Source organism: Rousettus aegyptiacus, unplaced genomic scaffold (assembly GCF_014176215.1).
Source record: "Rousettus aegyptiacus isolate mRouAeg1 unplaced genomic scaffold, mRouAeg1.p scaffold_m13_p_1, whole genome shotgun sequence".
In the NCBI taxonomy this organism is placed as follows: domain Eukaryota; kingdom Metazoa; phylum Chordata; class Mammalia; order Chiroptera; family Pteropodidae; genus Rousettus; species Rousettus aegyptiacus.
Window position 1 is genome coordinate 155,667,591 of NW_023416284.1, and position 17,253 is coordinate 155,684,843.

Below are 17,253 nucleotides of genomic sequence, written 5' to 3' on the forward strand. Positions count from 1 at the left end.
CTACTCTTTTGAATTACCCAAAAGTTGTATATTTTGAAAAAGATATAACACCGTAGGTAGTTATATGTAACTATATGTAAACCATATGTTTTGGTTTTCCCAGGATAGTCTCAGTTTACATGGGTTGTCCTGGTGTAATTATTATCAGCAACCCCTATTATTCTCAAAAGTGTTCTCATTTGGATAATAAATGGCAGGTTATCACTCTAGTTTGTTAAAAAAAAAAATCAAAAACTAAATAATACTCTTTATCATTTTTCTGATATCAAAAGTGAAAATGAAACCAGAATATTAACACTGAAACTTATCAGACTCTTAACTCTAGCACTCAAAAGAGCAGACATACAATCAGAGCCTGATTTTTATATCTGTGTTTAGGCAAATTCCCTTGGATAACAACTGATAACAAATTCTATATATCAGCATCAAGTGATATGCTGAATTGCAAGCGAAGATCAAAATAGAAAGTAAGATTCCAATTCATTTTGAAATGTGAGCTTCTCTCTTTGAAGATATGTGTTTGTCGTCATTGTCCTCCACCATTGAATCATTTTACCTTTTATTATTGTTAGTGTGTAGGATAGTGAATGGAATATTGGAGTATTTCTCTAGAGAGATTAAAATATCTTTATACAGACCTGTTAAGCTTCCTTTTAGAAAGGAAATGATCTGTGCATCATGCCTGCATTTTTCTCTGTATCTCTTGGAGATCCCTGGAAGCATCTGGTAACACCACTCATAAAAAAGACTTTATCAGTTCAGATATCAGGCTGTACCACCTGTCATTCAGAGCACTCCCTCTGTAAACACTATATCACACATCCCCTCTTTTACATTTACAACCACTGCCCTAATTCTCACATTTGTGATCTTTCCATTCTCTTTCTTACTTTAAAACTCCTAACCCATCTTCCATATGGCTACATAATTAATCTTCTTAAAGTACCACTCGGATAATTTTACTCCCCTGACCTCAAACTATCAGCAATACCTATTACCTACTGAACAAAGTCAAAAGCTCCTTACCGTACCCTGAAAGTCTACTCTGATATGGCCCCAATGTTTTGTTAAAATATTATCTCTTCTCATATGCAGATGATGCTAGGACAGTCTACAAAAATGTAATGATGAATAAGAACTGGCCCCTGTTTTCCAAAAGCTTATAATCTATTGAAGGCATAAAAAGTTTGATATTTTCCCTTAGGTCCCATTTTTCAGCCAAACTAGAACTCTTGCCTTCTGCAAATATGTCCTGTATTTTTCCAATTGTTCATGCCGTTCTCTTGACATAAATATCTTTTCTTCCAAATTCCACTCTTTGAACCTTCACTAACTTTCAAATTATATCTTAAAATATATTTCCTATATTTATGAAATATTTCTTAATCTCCTTTCCTCTGTTAATTCTTTTTTTCTTTTGCCCTGTACTACAGTTGTTTTCTATTTCCACCATAACTTTCTTATCTTCTCAGAATGACTCAATAGCTTAAACCAAAAAAAATGATAAATCTTTTAACTGTTTTACCATTCTTCTCAATATTGTATCATAGCCTTATGTAAAATATTCTATTAACAAATAAAGGCAAGTAGTAAGGAATAGTGGTTAAGAAGACCTATTGAAGACAGATGGCCTGAGATAAAATTTCTTATGGCCTAGGACATGTAACTTTATTTGAATAACTTTATTTATTCTCATGAAGCCTGAATTTCCTTGCCTAAAAAATAAAGATAACATACATACTTCATATAGTTGTCCTGACTGAATTTCCTTGCCTAAAAAATAAAGATAACATACATACTTCATATAGTTGTCCTGAATATATATGAAATAATGCATGTAAAATATATAAAACATAGGACATGTCACGTAAGTGCTTAATAAACATCTTACTAGTAATAGAGACAATGCTTATGTTAACCAATATTACTCATGAAAAGACTTTATCAAGTCAGAAATCATCATTATATATCAGAAACATACTGTATTTTATTCCCAAAGAATTTCCTCAGTAAATAATATATCTAAGATAATAGAAGCCCGAGTAACATGTAACAATATGTTTGTGCTCAAGTGTAAACCAGGACAAGTACAATCACTTGCTTCTGACAGTATCACATAACATTTTTATCATACAGCATTTCATTGTGTTAATCAATAGGAATCATCGATAAATATGATCAAGCTATACAATAAATTGGAGGCAACCACTTATGTAAGGATTGGCTATAATAATAACATAAGAATGCCACTTATATATAATCTAGTATATTTTTTCAAATCAGGCATTTATAATTCTAATGCTGTCTTTAAAGAGAAGACTCTGCAGATTTAGTATCCAGCATTAAATTCCTTGAGGACAAAACTTCCTGTGATTTTATTAAATAGAATATTTTAAATACTAAACCAAAAGCAATAAAAATATTGTTTTCTTTTTTACTGCCAAGGAATGGTAAAATTACATAAGAGCTTCTAAGTCTCACTGCTAAAGAAATGAGTTAAACATTTAATGGAATTCAAATTTAAGAAGTTAAAAATATTTAGGATATATAACAAATCATCAGTCAAAATATGACTACCACCCCTCCCACAAAACCTCCCTTAGGAGCCTCAAATACTAAAACACAACGATTTTATTTTACAGATGAAAACACTGAGTCAAGAGAAAGGAAAAAAAGGTCATATGACTTGTCGGTTGTACAGCGCCAATTATCAACCCATTTTCCTGACCACTTAGTTCACTGTTCTTTCTAAATTCTTAGACAGACTTAGTAAACAATGAGTTTGCTCTACCATTACATTCCCTGATTCTTAATTTACATATTTGTACTTCTTCACACTAACTTAGCTGCCATGCTTCCATTCATGCCTGCACCCCGCCCCCTTTTCTGCATTTTTTTAAAATTCCCTATTGATTTCACATTATGCAGTGTTGAAGGAAGAAGGGCTTTTTCAACTTTGTAGACTTCAAAATCAATTACTGGAGAGCCGCTGCCTACTCAAATCCCATGAAAAAACGAAACCGATTCTCACATAAACCTCTTCCCCTGCTGAGCTGCGGAGACCTGAGCATCTCCTATATCTTTGTACTTCAAGGTGTACCTTCTGTCAACCTACCATAAATAAGTCTCATAAAGTAAGAGTAATTTAACATCATGGGCCAGTTCAAGCACTCTAATGATATTGTATAGCAACTGGAAGTAAAAGCTGTTCCTTAGAAGGAGAGCAAATGCTTGAAAGCAATGTGCAGTTTTAGCCGTGGGAATTCCATTATCACCAGCGAAGCTTCTGTAGCAGAGAGCCAGGTCAGAGCTTTGAAAACTGCCTAACCGACATTCATTCACAGCCGTGTTTCTGCTCCCAGTCAGTAACTAGAAAGTCCTTTTTTTTTTTTTTTTTTTTAGGTACATTTGGTAAACGTTCTTTCCTATAATTCTTCAGATTATCTATAATCCATCTAAAAAGGAAAAGTTTTCATTAATTTTTTTCTTATAGTTTGGTAAACCTCCTTGAAACCAACAATAGCTATGAAGTTACTGCACAAAAATATTCCCATTTCCTAAAAAAGTAGCTACTTTGACTACCAGTGACCTCTGTGCCATAATAAGTAGAGATCTGGTCGGGGTCCCTGCAGTACAAACTGTGAGAATGTCCCATGGTCTGTTAGACAACATTGGAAAACATCGCCCTCTTTCTGGCAGCCTAATTGTACAGCAATACCTATTCATTTCATTTGTCCTTAGAAATGGATTTTAAATTACCATAAGTGGCCTTTCTATCCGGGAGGTTGCACTGAGAAAAAAAGAAAAGGAGAAGAAAATTGTCTATTTAAAGCACAACTGGGCTTGGATGTCTTTTTTTTTTTTTTTTTTTTTTTTTGCTTGCTCTCGTGCTTATAGAGAAAAGGTGCTGAGCTTTCCCCCTTTGATTAAAAACATCTTTTCTCTCTCTCTCTCTCAGGTCGAAATGATACAGATGATACAGATGGCTTTAGTATGTCAGCTCCTGGACCTTACAAAAAACTTGTTTTGCAGTAGCCTCCTGCATTTTATGAAGAGCAAGAAGCAACTAAGTTTAAATGTCTATACATATTAACAAAACAAACACAAAACCTCCACATACATTGGGACACACACACACACACACACACACACACTCACCAATTTTACTTGGCCTCATTTTTCTAACTGAAACAAACAAATATGCAGGACACACCCAACTTGGATTTTCTAAAAAGCAGGCTTCTTTCTCCCAGGCCTTTGGAAAGTTTAAAGGAGACGTGTGAGTGCCCTCTACTGGCCATCACTAACTCCTCTGTAACCCAGCCGGTGGGCTTCTGCAAGCTGCAGAGTCATCCAGGGCACAGTAGCTTGAGAGTCCTGTCTTCTGCACACCATAGTCTTGATAGCACCACGGCTATGTAGGCAACGTAATTACAAAAACAAACAAACAAACAAACAAAACATCCATGATGACCTTGAAACTGAACTCTGAAATGGCAGGTTGTTTGCCCTAACGGCTGTACCGTACATACTTGCCTTAACCCACCTAAGTTGTGTGCCCAAGAATCTCAGTGCAGACAACCCTAAGTCACTTCCTTTAGGCTAACACGCTGCTAATAATTCTGAATGAGTTCGAGTCTGTGTGTTTTAAGTCAAGAAATAAGACTGAATAACCCAGCAGCTCCAGTGTGTCTGTGTACGAAAACTGCCAGCTGTCAGCAAAGTGCTTTACCATTGAGCCTCCACGGTGGCCAAAAGAGACAAGTTACAATAATAACAATAATAATTGTCATCTTTATAATTCTTAAATATGGTCTTCTGATGGGGTTGTGTGAGACAAAGTCAAACTTAATAACTAAACTCATTAATCTACTGGAAGCGGAAAGCAGAAATGGCATAACTCACTGATTTTATTTATTGCACTCTAGGTGCTTTTATAAGTATCTACAAATGTCTTTTACTAACACAAACAGCTGTGGATTTCTATCAACAGAGGCCAACTGAATATGTATTAGCTATGTTTACTCTTTTATAACTGATTCAAATTGAAGACCCTATGTAGGTGAACTTTTTTTCCTAACTTCAGCATATGAGATTAATTTTTGGGTGGGTGGGGGGGAGCAATAGTTACCTTGGTGAAATATTTGAGATCTCTTTGTGGTAATTGGGGGATCTGTTGTGTGTTAGAGTGTATTTTAATCCTCCTGTATTATCGTGGCAGAAAAACTGTGCTGTTAATGTAGTTGGCAACAAGATGCCTTTGGAAACTTAATAGTAGGTCAATGTGTTTATGGAATATTCAGAATTCCTAGGAAATTTTGTTCTATATATTCAAGCATTATTTGATTTTCATTAGTGAACAACAGAATTAGCTCAGGCTGGTCAGGAACTCAAATGAGTCATTTTTTTCTTAGATCCATCTGAGACACTAAAATCAATTAAAAAAAAAATACACCATCTTTAAGTGCAGTGAAATTCAGACTTGAAAAGTTATAAATTGGCATGGAACAACTTTTTCTCTTAGTTTCTATGAAGTTTCAGTTATTGGGTTAACCTACTTCAGACCTTAACGCATTCAGATCTACATAAACCAGTCCCATTACTGTGTTGCATGGATGTCTATAATATACATGCATATACATTTGAAAATAATAAAGGAACCAAGGTTACTACTGGAACATAAAAGACAAAAAAAGATTCCAGCACTTGTGCTTGAATTTTCTCGGTAGCTTGTACACGTTTGTCCATACATACATGTATAAAACATACAAATATAAATATGTCAGTGAAACCTCATCTAATGATTTTATAGTGACATGCATGTTCAATGTATGAGAAAAATATTTACCAATGTATTGTCCTTTGATTCTTAAAATATAAATACTATACATGCCAGAAGCTATTCTAATGTAACTATTAATGTGACTATTAAAATGAGGTTTCACTGTACATTCATACTATGGTCAGATTCCACCTTCTAGGACATGTATATGGATAAAGATTGAAATGCACAGAGAATAAGTCCTCATATTCTTGCTTTAAGTTGCAGCCAAGTTACCACTTATTCACTACTATCATCACCACCAAAATTTTCAGAAAACAGTTGTTGACTACTAAAAAGTAATCAGTGGACAGGTCTTTTTCTTGGAGCAGTGAGCACAGTAATGTGATTATATCTGGAAGAACATCTAAGTTGTACAGCTGTATCCTCCTCAAAATCCGGTGAAGAATGCTATTTTTCTAGGCTGAGCTTTTGTTATAAACCTAATATTCGGAAGGCAAGAGTTACAATCCCGATGTGTCTTTTTTCTTTTTTTTGCATTTGTTAATTATGAATGTATTTTTAACAGAGTGATTTTTTTGACTTACTAGTGTAATTTGCATTTTAAAAATAAATGGCAAAACAATGAAGTTTCTGAGCCATCCCTGAAAGCTGCTAAATCTTTCTCACAGTGTACTTGATTATGTCATTGACAGGAAAATCTTATTAAATTTACATGAAGGCAATTCTGAAGTCCCATGCCACTTAGAGATGTGTCAGCAATAAAAAGAAAATGCCAGGTCATGGCACCATTTTAGCTCAGTCATATAGGTAACACATACTTTCATTATCTCCTGACACTAAGAATTTTTTGTTGTTGTTTTACAAGACTGCCTGGAATAGACTTACTGTCATTTGGAGAGATTTTTTTTTCCACCTCTATCTGGAATTTAGTGTTAGCTTCAGGCTAATAGCTGACAGAGGTGTTAGGGCACTATATTAAAAATCTTCGGTTAACGTAGGTAGAGTTTTTCATTTTTGGTACACCAAATTATTTAAAATATAATAAAATGCTCATTTATTGCCCCTTTGATGACATAGTGTTTGATGGTAACTAGAGTGAAGCATGTTGTGGTAAGGTAAGCAAATAGAAAAGATTAACTCCTGGCATTTGTGATTGTTTAACCATAATTTCAGCTGAGGTTCACTATGGACCAGAGAGATAGAAAGCAGCAGACCTGAGCTGCTAGAGGAGTTGTAGCCTTTCTCTCACTGTACACAGATACACACCAGTCCTCAGGAGCCGAAATGCCACAATGGATGAAAACAAGGAGGTCTTTGAGGCAGCATTCCAAGAAGCTGAAGATCAACTTGCAGTACTTGACTTCCTGGCCACATGGTGAAATCCTTATAAAGAACCAAGCCTGTTTTTGCTTTGTCCCCCTGCGTGAAAAGTATGCTGAAGCAGGTTCATCTAAAGTATGGATAACTGTCAGGTTGTTGCTTCACACTGGGAGGGCAAATGCACACAACATCTCAGTTGAACCTAAAGAAACAAAAGTTAATAGAGCAATACATACATACATACATACATATACATACGTATCTATATATATATAGATAGATATGTATCTATCTATATATATATAGATACGTATGTATATGTATGTATGTATATGAAAGAAAAGATTCCTTCTTCTGGAGTTCTCAATTAAATAATGTTTGCATTTGGTAAATAACAGTACCAAGATCTTCATTTGGTAACTATTAAAAAATAAACTCTGATAAATAGAAGCAGATACCTAATGATCCACTGTTCTATAACGAGTGGACAATTTAAACTCAGAAATACAAATTCATTTTAAATAGGCACATTGTAGGATAGACTTTTGAGAGCCAACCCTTTTATTACAGAGACAGTAAACTAAGGCCCATATAGGCAAGAAATTACTCAAGATTACCATATGTTCAGAAAATGCAAAAAACTCAATATTCTACAACAAATTCTAGTATGTGTACTATGGTCAGAATAGAATAAAATTAATCCCAGACACAATCAACTAACCCTGGACTGTATATTGTACATTAGGTTTAGCATAATGTCAATGTTAAATGTGTTTATGTTATACTTTTTCAAAAACCAATAACTCATATCCATATGCAAACATATATATACATATATATACACATATATACATATGTACATGTTCTATATTACTCAACTATATTCAGATTCAAGGTTAGAAAATTTTCTGTTATTTCTTTTATAACGCATTTATGAATAGCTAATATTAGAGAGATTAAGTTAACCTAAACTGACCCTCTTGAATACTTCCTATGATTGTCAAGATGATCTTTCTTCAGACATTTTTTCTGTCTTTGGTAAAATGTTGGCACTCAACACTTATACTAGGGAAGATCCTTACATTGTGAAAAAATGAAGGCCCAGCTATTCTCATCACATGTGTATCTCTGCTTAGGATTTATATTCAATTCTCTTTCTGTTGTATTACATCTACCTTCCACCTACTCTCAAGAATGGAAAGAACAAAATCTGTGATTGATAGATTACGTACATTTTTAAACAGACTGGTATCTTGAAGCAATCACTTTTGATAGCTTTAGAAACAAAATCTCTAAGACATCTATGTACCCTATACCTTTTAATTCAACAAAAATGTGAACAGATAGTACATTCAAGGTTCTCGTTTACCACTGAAATCTGCACAAGTATCATGAGTTATGATATCCAGTGACAACAAAGAAAACAAAGTTGTGTTCTTTCTGAAAGGAATAAAAGCAGATCTCTTATATTCTCTAGAAATATAAAGGTTTTTTTTTTTAATCCTTAAACATTATAGATTTTAGAAACAAATGAGCTTAAATTTTTGATGGGTAATGAAAGTTTGATTTCTGTAAGATAAATTTAGAGAGGAAAAATTATTTTATACCCACATGTGGATGCTCTGACATAATCTAAATTATTCTGAAAATTAATGTAAGCTTTTTCTATAATGAGAGTACAGAATTTTGGCACTTTAATAATAAAACAGGTATATTTTTTAACCTCTCATTCTACCCTCATATGAATTTAAGCTGTAACAGCAAGGGAATAAAACAACTCCCAAAAAAGATTGCAAATTGATGCTGTCACCCCAAGGATGATAGATTGATTCAATTAATCAGTAAGTCTTTTCTAAGAGTCCTTCAGGGAGTTATTTACCAGAGGCATACCCTGTTTATTCTCCTCCCGTGTGCCTGTCATTTTTCTTCATTATTCTTCTAGTTTTACTCATTATATCCTTTGGGGATATGTTGATCTCCATGTGCAGAGAGGTTTTACACACAGCTGTCTAGACATAAATCTTCCAAGCCTCAATCTGGAGGCCACCAGAACACCTATGCCTCTTGTCATTGTCATCTCAGGCTGAGCAAGACTCAGGGTGAAGTCAGGCAAATGGACGCTGAGTTACAAATGATAAGTCACTGAGAAAGCATCAAACTGAGTGAAGGGTATGAAAAATCCTCCACTGGTAAGGATGTAACAACCTCGTGCTACACACGCCATGGAACTAGCCTTCCAATCCCCAAAAGCAGGTAGGTAGTAGGGAAGAGCCAGAGGGCTGAGAGGTTGGGAAAACAAAATGCATTTGGCAATTACATTTTTTTGAGTGCTGCAAGGTAAATAGTTTTAAAAATGGGATATTTCTATTTCTAAATTTATCTGTCAGTTCAATTTGTAAAGAGTAAAGATTCAAGAAGACGACGTTTGGAGAACCTCAAGATTAAATCCTGCTATTGGGGTTAGCTACATAGCTTGTGCGGCCTAGTGCAAAATGACAGTGTGAGGCCCCTTGTTCAAAGAGTAGGAAAGAAGTGCTATTAACGATACTAAATATAAAAATTCATTAAAAATATTTATCTTTAATCAATATAAATGAATGCAACATCAGCCACTCTTGGCAAATAGATCACAACTGATTTTTTATAATTTTTTATTTTGAGAAGCATCTTCCTGCCTATGTAACTGTTACTGGAGCTATGAAAAATATTTTCTAAATGGTGAAAACATTGGGATAAATTTCTCGATAAATTATTTTGAAATATAAGTAAATTTCTCTCATTTGAGTTAATAGTTCACGGAATTATTTTTCTTAAAAAATTGAACTCTTCATAAAATCAGTTTCATGTAAGTCTAAATTTAATTTTAAATAAAAATTATACAATAGCATTTTAGTGTTTTCTCTGCCATTTCCTGCAACTTATGGAGGTTTTTCAAGAGGCCAAAAATGGCTTTATCATTTCTATACAATTGAAAACATCTACATTCGTAGCCTATTGCTGTGTCTTCAATTACAAAAAAAAATAATTTAAAAATTGTCTTTCTCAATAATTTGTTCATCGGAAGCATCATATGAAAATAGAGTTCTTTTCAGTCTGCTAATAATGCTATGGTCTTTAATTTCTATTTGTAAGCCTGTGGACATTTGTTTTACAATGTCGCAGTAGTTTTAAAAACCAGAGACTCTAAACTCTTTGAAGAATTCTATTAACTCTAATAACTCTTATATTCTCTATTGTAATGTCTGTGTAGGCTTTTATCTTGTAGTAATTTACTGACAAAGTTTATTGCCTGAGCACCAGCAATTCCTGTCCCAACACTTAGCCAGAGTTAATATTTGTTCAGAAGCTTCAGGGACTGGCTCCTTTGAAGAATTAATAGATAGGCTGGTGCCCCACAGTTCTCAGGGCTGAGGAGTCGCCCTGCTCCTCCCTCACCCCCGCCCCCGGGAACAGCTGCCACTTCTGCTGCTGCTGCTGCTGCTGCTGCCGCTGTCCTCACTGCCAGTCTGATGCCGGGTCTCTCAGTCAGCCCAGTGGTTTCTCCAATTGCCCTGAGGCAAGCCAGGCCAATTGTTCTGCACACTGCACGCTGTGCCCAAGGGCCTCAGACAGTGTCACTGGGTACATGCTAAATAACAAACATTCTCGAGGGCTGTCACTCCAGGGCATCTTCTCTTCTCACCACATGCTCGAAAATGATATATTAAGATTTTCATGAAGAAGATTGTAAAACCTTAAACCAAGCACCAAACTCCTCTTAGTGTAGAGACTATTGTGCAATGGCACATGTCACATGCCCACAACGCTAGCCCTGCTTTCTATAGAAGCCAAGAGTAAAATATTCTTCTATATCTACCCTCACTGCAAACTTACTCTCATTCTTACCGAAATAAACAGAATTAGGACATATTTCACTTTTTATTAAAAATAATCCTGGGATTTTTTTTCTAAAAATGAAAGAATAATTATGTTTCAAAAAATAAATAAATAAAACACAAAAAAGAATAGATTGGATACCTTGGATACCCAAGCTAGTGAGTATTTTCAGACCTTCCAATGAATTGGATCAAATATATGCTAATATGCATAATCAGTCGGGTTTTTATTATACTTCTATTAAAGAAGACTTTTATTGGCCTACTGAAATCCATCATGGTGCATGGGCACTAACATTTTATAGCTATAATTCAATCTGCAAACCCAAGTTTAAGAATAAATTTCAAGAATAACAGCAAGGGTTGTTACCCAATCCCTCCCACTAAATTTCTAAATCAAGAATTGCTGAGGTTAGTGATAGTATATATCCAACACAGTTAAAATAAGATAGATGTATTGTTAAAATGCATTTACACACTAAAAATACATCTAATTATAATGCATTGTGAGTCAAGACACCGTGCATCAAAAGAGTAAATTGAAATTATTATACTTTACTTAATTTAGGCATATTTTTCCTTCCTTTATATTTCTCTATGTGGGTGTATATTGGAAGCAGTAGAGTAGCTTTCTCTATTTTTCAACATTCTGCAATGTAAGATAATATTAAGTTATCATAAGTGCCACACAATATTCTACATGATCACAGTATCTAAGTAAAAGATCCAAATCTCAAACACAGTCTGTTCACAGAGCCCAGAGTTCTAACTTCTAATAAAGTCTCCAGAGAGAAGTATATAGATGTAAGTAACTATGTTTTCCTTTAAGGTCAAAAATCTGTCTCTCTGATTATAGTCAATTCTTATTTATTTGTTCACAGAATATGTAGTTCTGACTCTATTCAAGGACTTCCTTCCATCTACCCCAAACACATTTTATTAAGGCATAAAACAAGATTTCTTGACAATAGATGCCATTAGGCGGAGGGTGGACTTCAGGGTAAGGCTCTGGAATTATCCTTCCCATGGCTTAAATATTGTCCTATGCTAATTATAGGATCTCTCTCGCCAACATTCTTTCCCGGTCTGTTAAGGGAGAAGTAAAAGCACAGTAAATATTGGTAAACACAGTCAATTCTGAAGGAAAACAACACATTTATAATATATTGTGTTTATAAATTCTCTTCTTTATAAGTCCCACTTTGATGGTGTTTGACATTTAAAACTAAAACTAATAGAGACGTTTGGAGCCAGAGTAAAAAAAAGATGTGGATGGGCATTCTGCATTCTTTGTCAGTGTCATTTATTCTTACAGACAGGATTTAATATTACTACAAAAAAGTCACATCTTCTTAAAGAACTATTTTCATTAGAAGGCTAGATGAAAACTGAAGCAATATTCTACAGGTTTTTCCACCATTCATCCCAAATGTAATGGTATTCCCTTATTTATGGTCTTATCAAATATCTACTGGCAATTTCTCCTTTTTAAGTAGTGTACATTTACAGTTAAAAGCCAGGCATCTGAAGAAAAAATATGTTTTTTCTAAAAAAAAAAACATACCTACTAACTTATCTTTTCTTATATTTTGTCTATAAAAATCGATAGCATTTTATATGTATTACTGATTGTTCATGAGTGTTCACAAGTTTTCTTCAGGCTTGCTTCGGTTGACAATTTCTATTTGTATTAAGGGAGATGGAAACACATAAAATTGATGTGGCCCTCAAATTTCAATTCTAGATATAAATCACTGCATTAGTTTCCTATTGATGCTGTAACAAATTACCACAACTTGGTGATTGAAAACAACATAAACTTATTAAGATACCCTTCTGGAGATCAGAAGTCCAAAACGGGTTTCACTGGGCTACAACCGAGGTGTCTATAGGATTTTGTTCCTTCTAGAGGCTCAGGAGAATATTTCTTTGCCTTTTCCAGATTCTAGAGGCTGCCTACAGTGCTTGGCTAGAGGCCCTTTTGTTCGTCTTCAAAGTCAGAAGTGTAACATCTGCAAATCTCTCTCTGACTCCTTCATCCTCACATCGTCCTCTCTGACACTGACCCTCCTGCTTCCCTCTTATAAGTACTCTGTGATTACGTTGGATAATCCAGGAAACTCTTTCCATTTCAAAATCCTTAATCATATCTGCAAAGGGATATCTTACATAACAAAGGGAGATGGAAACACATAAAATATGTAAGATATTCCTAATTGCTGATATATAATATGATGTAGAACATTTGAAAAATCTGTAAAGACTTCCCACAACTGCTTAAACTAACATCAAGTTTTCTGCTTTCTAGCAACAGTCGAAGCTAGGAATTCTAAGGTAGGATCAGATCTTAAAGATGAGCTAGACACCTTCTCCTTTTAACAAAGGAAGTTTCTATGTCTTAGGTTGAAGATCCCACAGCGGAAAAGCCACAGTGAAATTCTCAGACCACTGCTATTTCTGCTGCATCATATTATTGTTAATAATTTGTAAAATCCAACTCATTTTTAGTAAATCATTTCTAAAGACTGAGGGTGACTGAAAAAAAGGAAAAGTAAGTCTTTAGAATGGATTAGCTGCCATCTATCTACTTGTGAAATTTTTACAGTTTCCTTTAACATATAACTCATTCATTTGGATTCACATCAATTCAGGAAAATATAAAATATGATATGCAGCATTTTTCACAAAAGCATAATATAAATTGACTTTTAAGTAGTCATTAACCAAAATAATATATGCACACATTTAAAATGTAATTACTACAGAAATGTATAAAATGACAGATAAAAGTCACTCACCCATTCATTCACACATTTCCCTTCCCTAAGGGTAATCCCTATTCATCATTTCATTCGTATCATTCCAGAAAGGAACACTGGCATATAGAATGGCATATGCACATTATGTTCTTTGTGTGATCTTTAAAGATGTCCAGAAATGAAACTAACTGCACATACTGCACTTTGCTTTTGTTTGCTTATTAATGTATCTATATCTCTCCACCTCATACTTCTACAACAGGCAGAGTATGATTCATCATATGGAGCTCCACGGTTTACCTAACTAATCACCTATTGACAAACATTTGATGTTTCAAAGGTTTTGTGCGTGCATATTTTTAGCCACAAAGGGCTCTTTAAACTTTATTATTTTTATTTATTTCAGAATAGGTAACATATGTACCTGGTTCAAAATCAAAAAGGTCTCTCTCATATCCCTGTCCTTTAACGCCCAATTTCTCTTTTTGAAGGCAGCCATATTTACACATTTTGTGGATACACTGTGCTTTTTTTTTTTTTTTTTTTTTTTTTGCTTAGCAAGATATCGTGACGATCTTTCCATAGCAAACTATTATCAGCTCTGGAAAGAACTGAGGCCTTTTAAAAAAGGACTTTTTGGTGGGAATTTTTGGATTTTTTCTTATTATTTTCAAAATATGAAAAATGTACATTTGTTTTCAATAATTCGGGTCTTACTAAGACAGGCAAAGTTTATTAATAAAAATCTATTCCAAGGCCAACCTACCACCTACATCACTCAACAATATTCACTACAAAGAAACTGTTACTTGTGTCTGTTCTGAGTGCACTCTCCGGCAATGTAAGCATATTGACAATTGCTTTGTCATCAGTGAAGACAGAATTGCTGCTTATCACTCCAAAAAGAGTGATAAAATTTTTTTTTAAATCTCTATGTGGGTTTTCACTTGTTTCTTAATATTTCAAAATGACCCCCATCTTTAATACAGTGTGTCAGAAAGTGAAACATTTACATTCAGAAAAAAAGGCAAAGAAAATCATACATGAGTACTTTCTAAAATTGGACACACAGAAGACAAATATAGTTACTGACAAATGAAATGTATATAATATATATATATTACATATATATATATAAATCATGGTGAACAAAGGAGACAAGAACTGCTCTGTCTTCATTAGTAAGAAGAAATTAATAACCAAGTGTCTCTAGAGAGTATGTATGTATGTAAACTGCAATAAAGATTGTAGTCAAACACCATATTGATTCCAAAAAAAGAATGTATAACATATTTTTTTCTCAAACTTTAGAAAATATTAGATAATTCAAATCTTACAAAGACAAGCTTTGAAATATATTATTATTATTTGTAAATTTCTCATTGCATAAATACTACTCACTGCTTCAATGAACATAAATAATTAATAATGCATGCTAAATATGCAGTGTGTGACAGATGTGAGTGCCAATTGGAACCCCTTATGGCTAAAACAAACAGCCTAAATTTCAATGATTTATTTCTTATGCTAGGCCAATAAGACTGAATAATCTTAGTGAGGAAAAATAAAACACTTCTGATGATGATAGACACTTATACTATGAAAAAAAAACACACACACACACACAAACAAACAGATTGTTCATAATCTGGTATGGTTAAAGACAAAGTGGTCAACTGCAGAAAATGAAAAACTCATTTGCTCTGCTCTCATTTTTTCTTCTATCCCATCTTACCTTCTCTCTTCTAAGCTTACTACAAAAAGAGAGAGCAGGAGAGATGCCAAAATAATTTGCAATTATGCAAAGGTTTTCTATCATTTTGCATTGTATTTTCTTAGTTGCAAAAGAGTCAAATAATTGGAAACTCCTATCCTGGTTCTAGTTGTATAGTGCTAAAGAATTTGACACAAGCATGTGTTATCTAACCAGTCCTAGAAGATTTACAACAAGGGAGCTTAAAACTAAAAATGAAAAGAAATATTTCCTATTTCAAGTATCAGGCCTCCAGCTGTCAGAGAAAGTCAGCCTACTTTCAGAGGAAGAAAAAGAGATCCACAACCCTGCTTGCTTTCAGAGGCCCAAAACTGAGCTACAGTGGGGTGAGAGAGGGAGCAAGGAAGGGGCAATTCTTTTGCCATCGGGAAATTTCAAGGGGCAGGCACCAAAAGGCAGAGGGGAGACAGTGTGGATAGGGTAGGTAGGGGGCACTGCCATGTATCTCAGGCCAGGTTCATGTCATCGTTGCCTTGTTCCTCTTGGCATTGGGTGTAGCAAATGAACTATAACCATGCTCTGTGCAAATACACATGAGCGCTTTGAGGAAAATCCCTCCAGAGCCTGCATGCTCTATGGATATATAAAGCAAGGAGTAAAATCTTTAACCTTTACAAATTTTGACCTTTCCTCCTTTGGCTTCCAGGGAAACCATAAGGGAGGGCTTCTTTGTGATGGCTGGAGCTAGTGTCCTGCCCTGTCACAGCCATCATTAGTGGCCTGACAGCTAAAAGACAAAGGGAGTTTCGTTTACCATGACCTCATCCCTTAATCCTCAGTCTTGTACTCTCCATTCCGGTCACACTGGCTTCTTTGTTATTCCTTAAATATGTCAGGCATCTTCTCTCTGTTTATTATTGTGTTTTCTGCCTAGAATGTTCTTCCATAAACCCACATGGCTGTCTTTCATACTTTCTTCATGTCTTTATACAAAAGTCATTTCGGTGAAATCTTCCTTCGACACTTCATATCTTCTTACCATACTCATTTTTTTTTTTTTTTTAGCACATGTAACTATCACTATAGGTCTTTTTATCTTGTTTCTTATCTATTCCCCCAACTAGAATGTAAACTCCTTTAAGGCAGAGATCTTTATTTATGTTGCTTATTACTTTATCTCTAAAGCCTAGAACAGTGGCCTGGCATATCATTGGTGATAAATTAAATATTTGTTAAATGAATAAACAAACCCTGTATCATTAAATTATTCCTCTTGATTTAATTATAATAACATTAAAAATGAGAATGCATGTTCTGGACTCTTTATTTCCCTTCAAATATTAAATAAGTAAATTTAATATAATTTGAAACATAACATAGATAGAGTCAGGGAAACTAGTTAAAATACTCAGTACCACACAAATGTGAGGTAATTTCGATTTAGACCAAGATGCTGGCAAAGAGATTAGAACAGAAGGGGATAACTTCGATTCACTGTGGGCGATGATGAGATGGTACCGAAGAAGGAAGGCAGAGTCAGGACTGAGATAACACTTCGAATTCTAGTTACTAAGGAAATGACCAAATTAGGAGATTCCTAAGTGGCGAAGAAGTTGAGTTGGTATATCCTAGCAGGTGTTTAAATTTGTGGAACTGAAACTAAGGCAAAATACATAGCAGAAATGAGAAGTTGAAGATTATTTTCATAGGGATACAGGATGAAATCATTAAATGAAAAGCTCTTTAGAGATCAGAGGAATGAGAAAAACATAAGACCAGCCAAGGGGCCTGTAATATATT

The 17,253-nt window shown here is 34.5% G+C and overlaps 1 protein-coding gene across 11 annotated transcripts in view; it reads left to right on the forward strand.

Annotated features, from left to right (window-relative positions):
- NKAIN2 (sodium/potassium transporting ATPase interacting 2) overlaps nucleotides 1–7,337 on the forward strand; it is an 831,125-nt gene extending 823,788 nt beyond the window's left edge. For 5 of the 11 annotated variants that reach the window (XR_004951018.1, XR_004951023.1, XR_004951016.1 and 2 more), the window contains 2 exons: nucleotides 379–467; nucleotides 3,959–5,090. Coding sequence is in view for 4 of the 11 variants with exons in the window: in XM_036221459.1 (XP_036077352.1) it covers nucleotides 3,959–3,968 (10 nt within the window). In the remaining 7 variants the exon portion in view is untranslated. Of the gene's footprint in view, nucleotides 1–378; nucleotides 468–3,958 lie in introns of those variants that run through there. The other 6 variants (XM_036221459.1, XM_036221466.1, XM_036221451.1 and 3 more) reach the window with 4 other exon arrangements.
- Nucleotides 7,338–17,253: the final 9,916 nt, after the last annotated feature.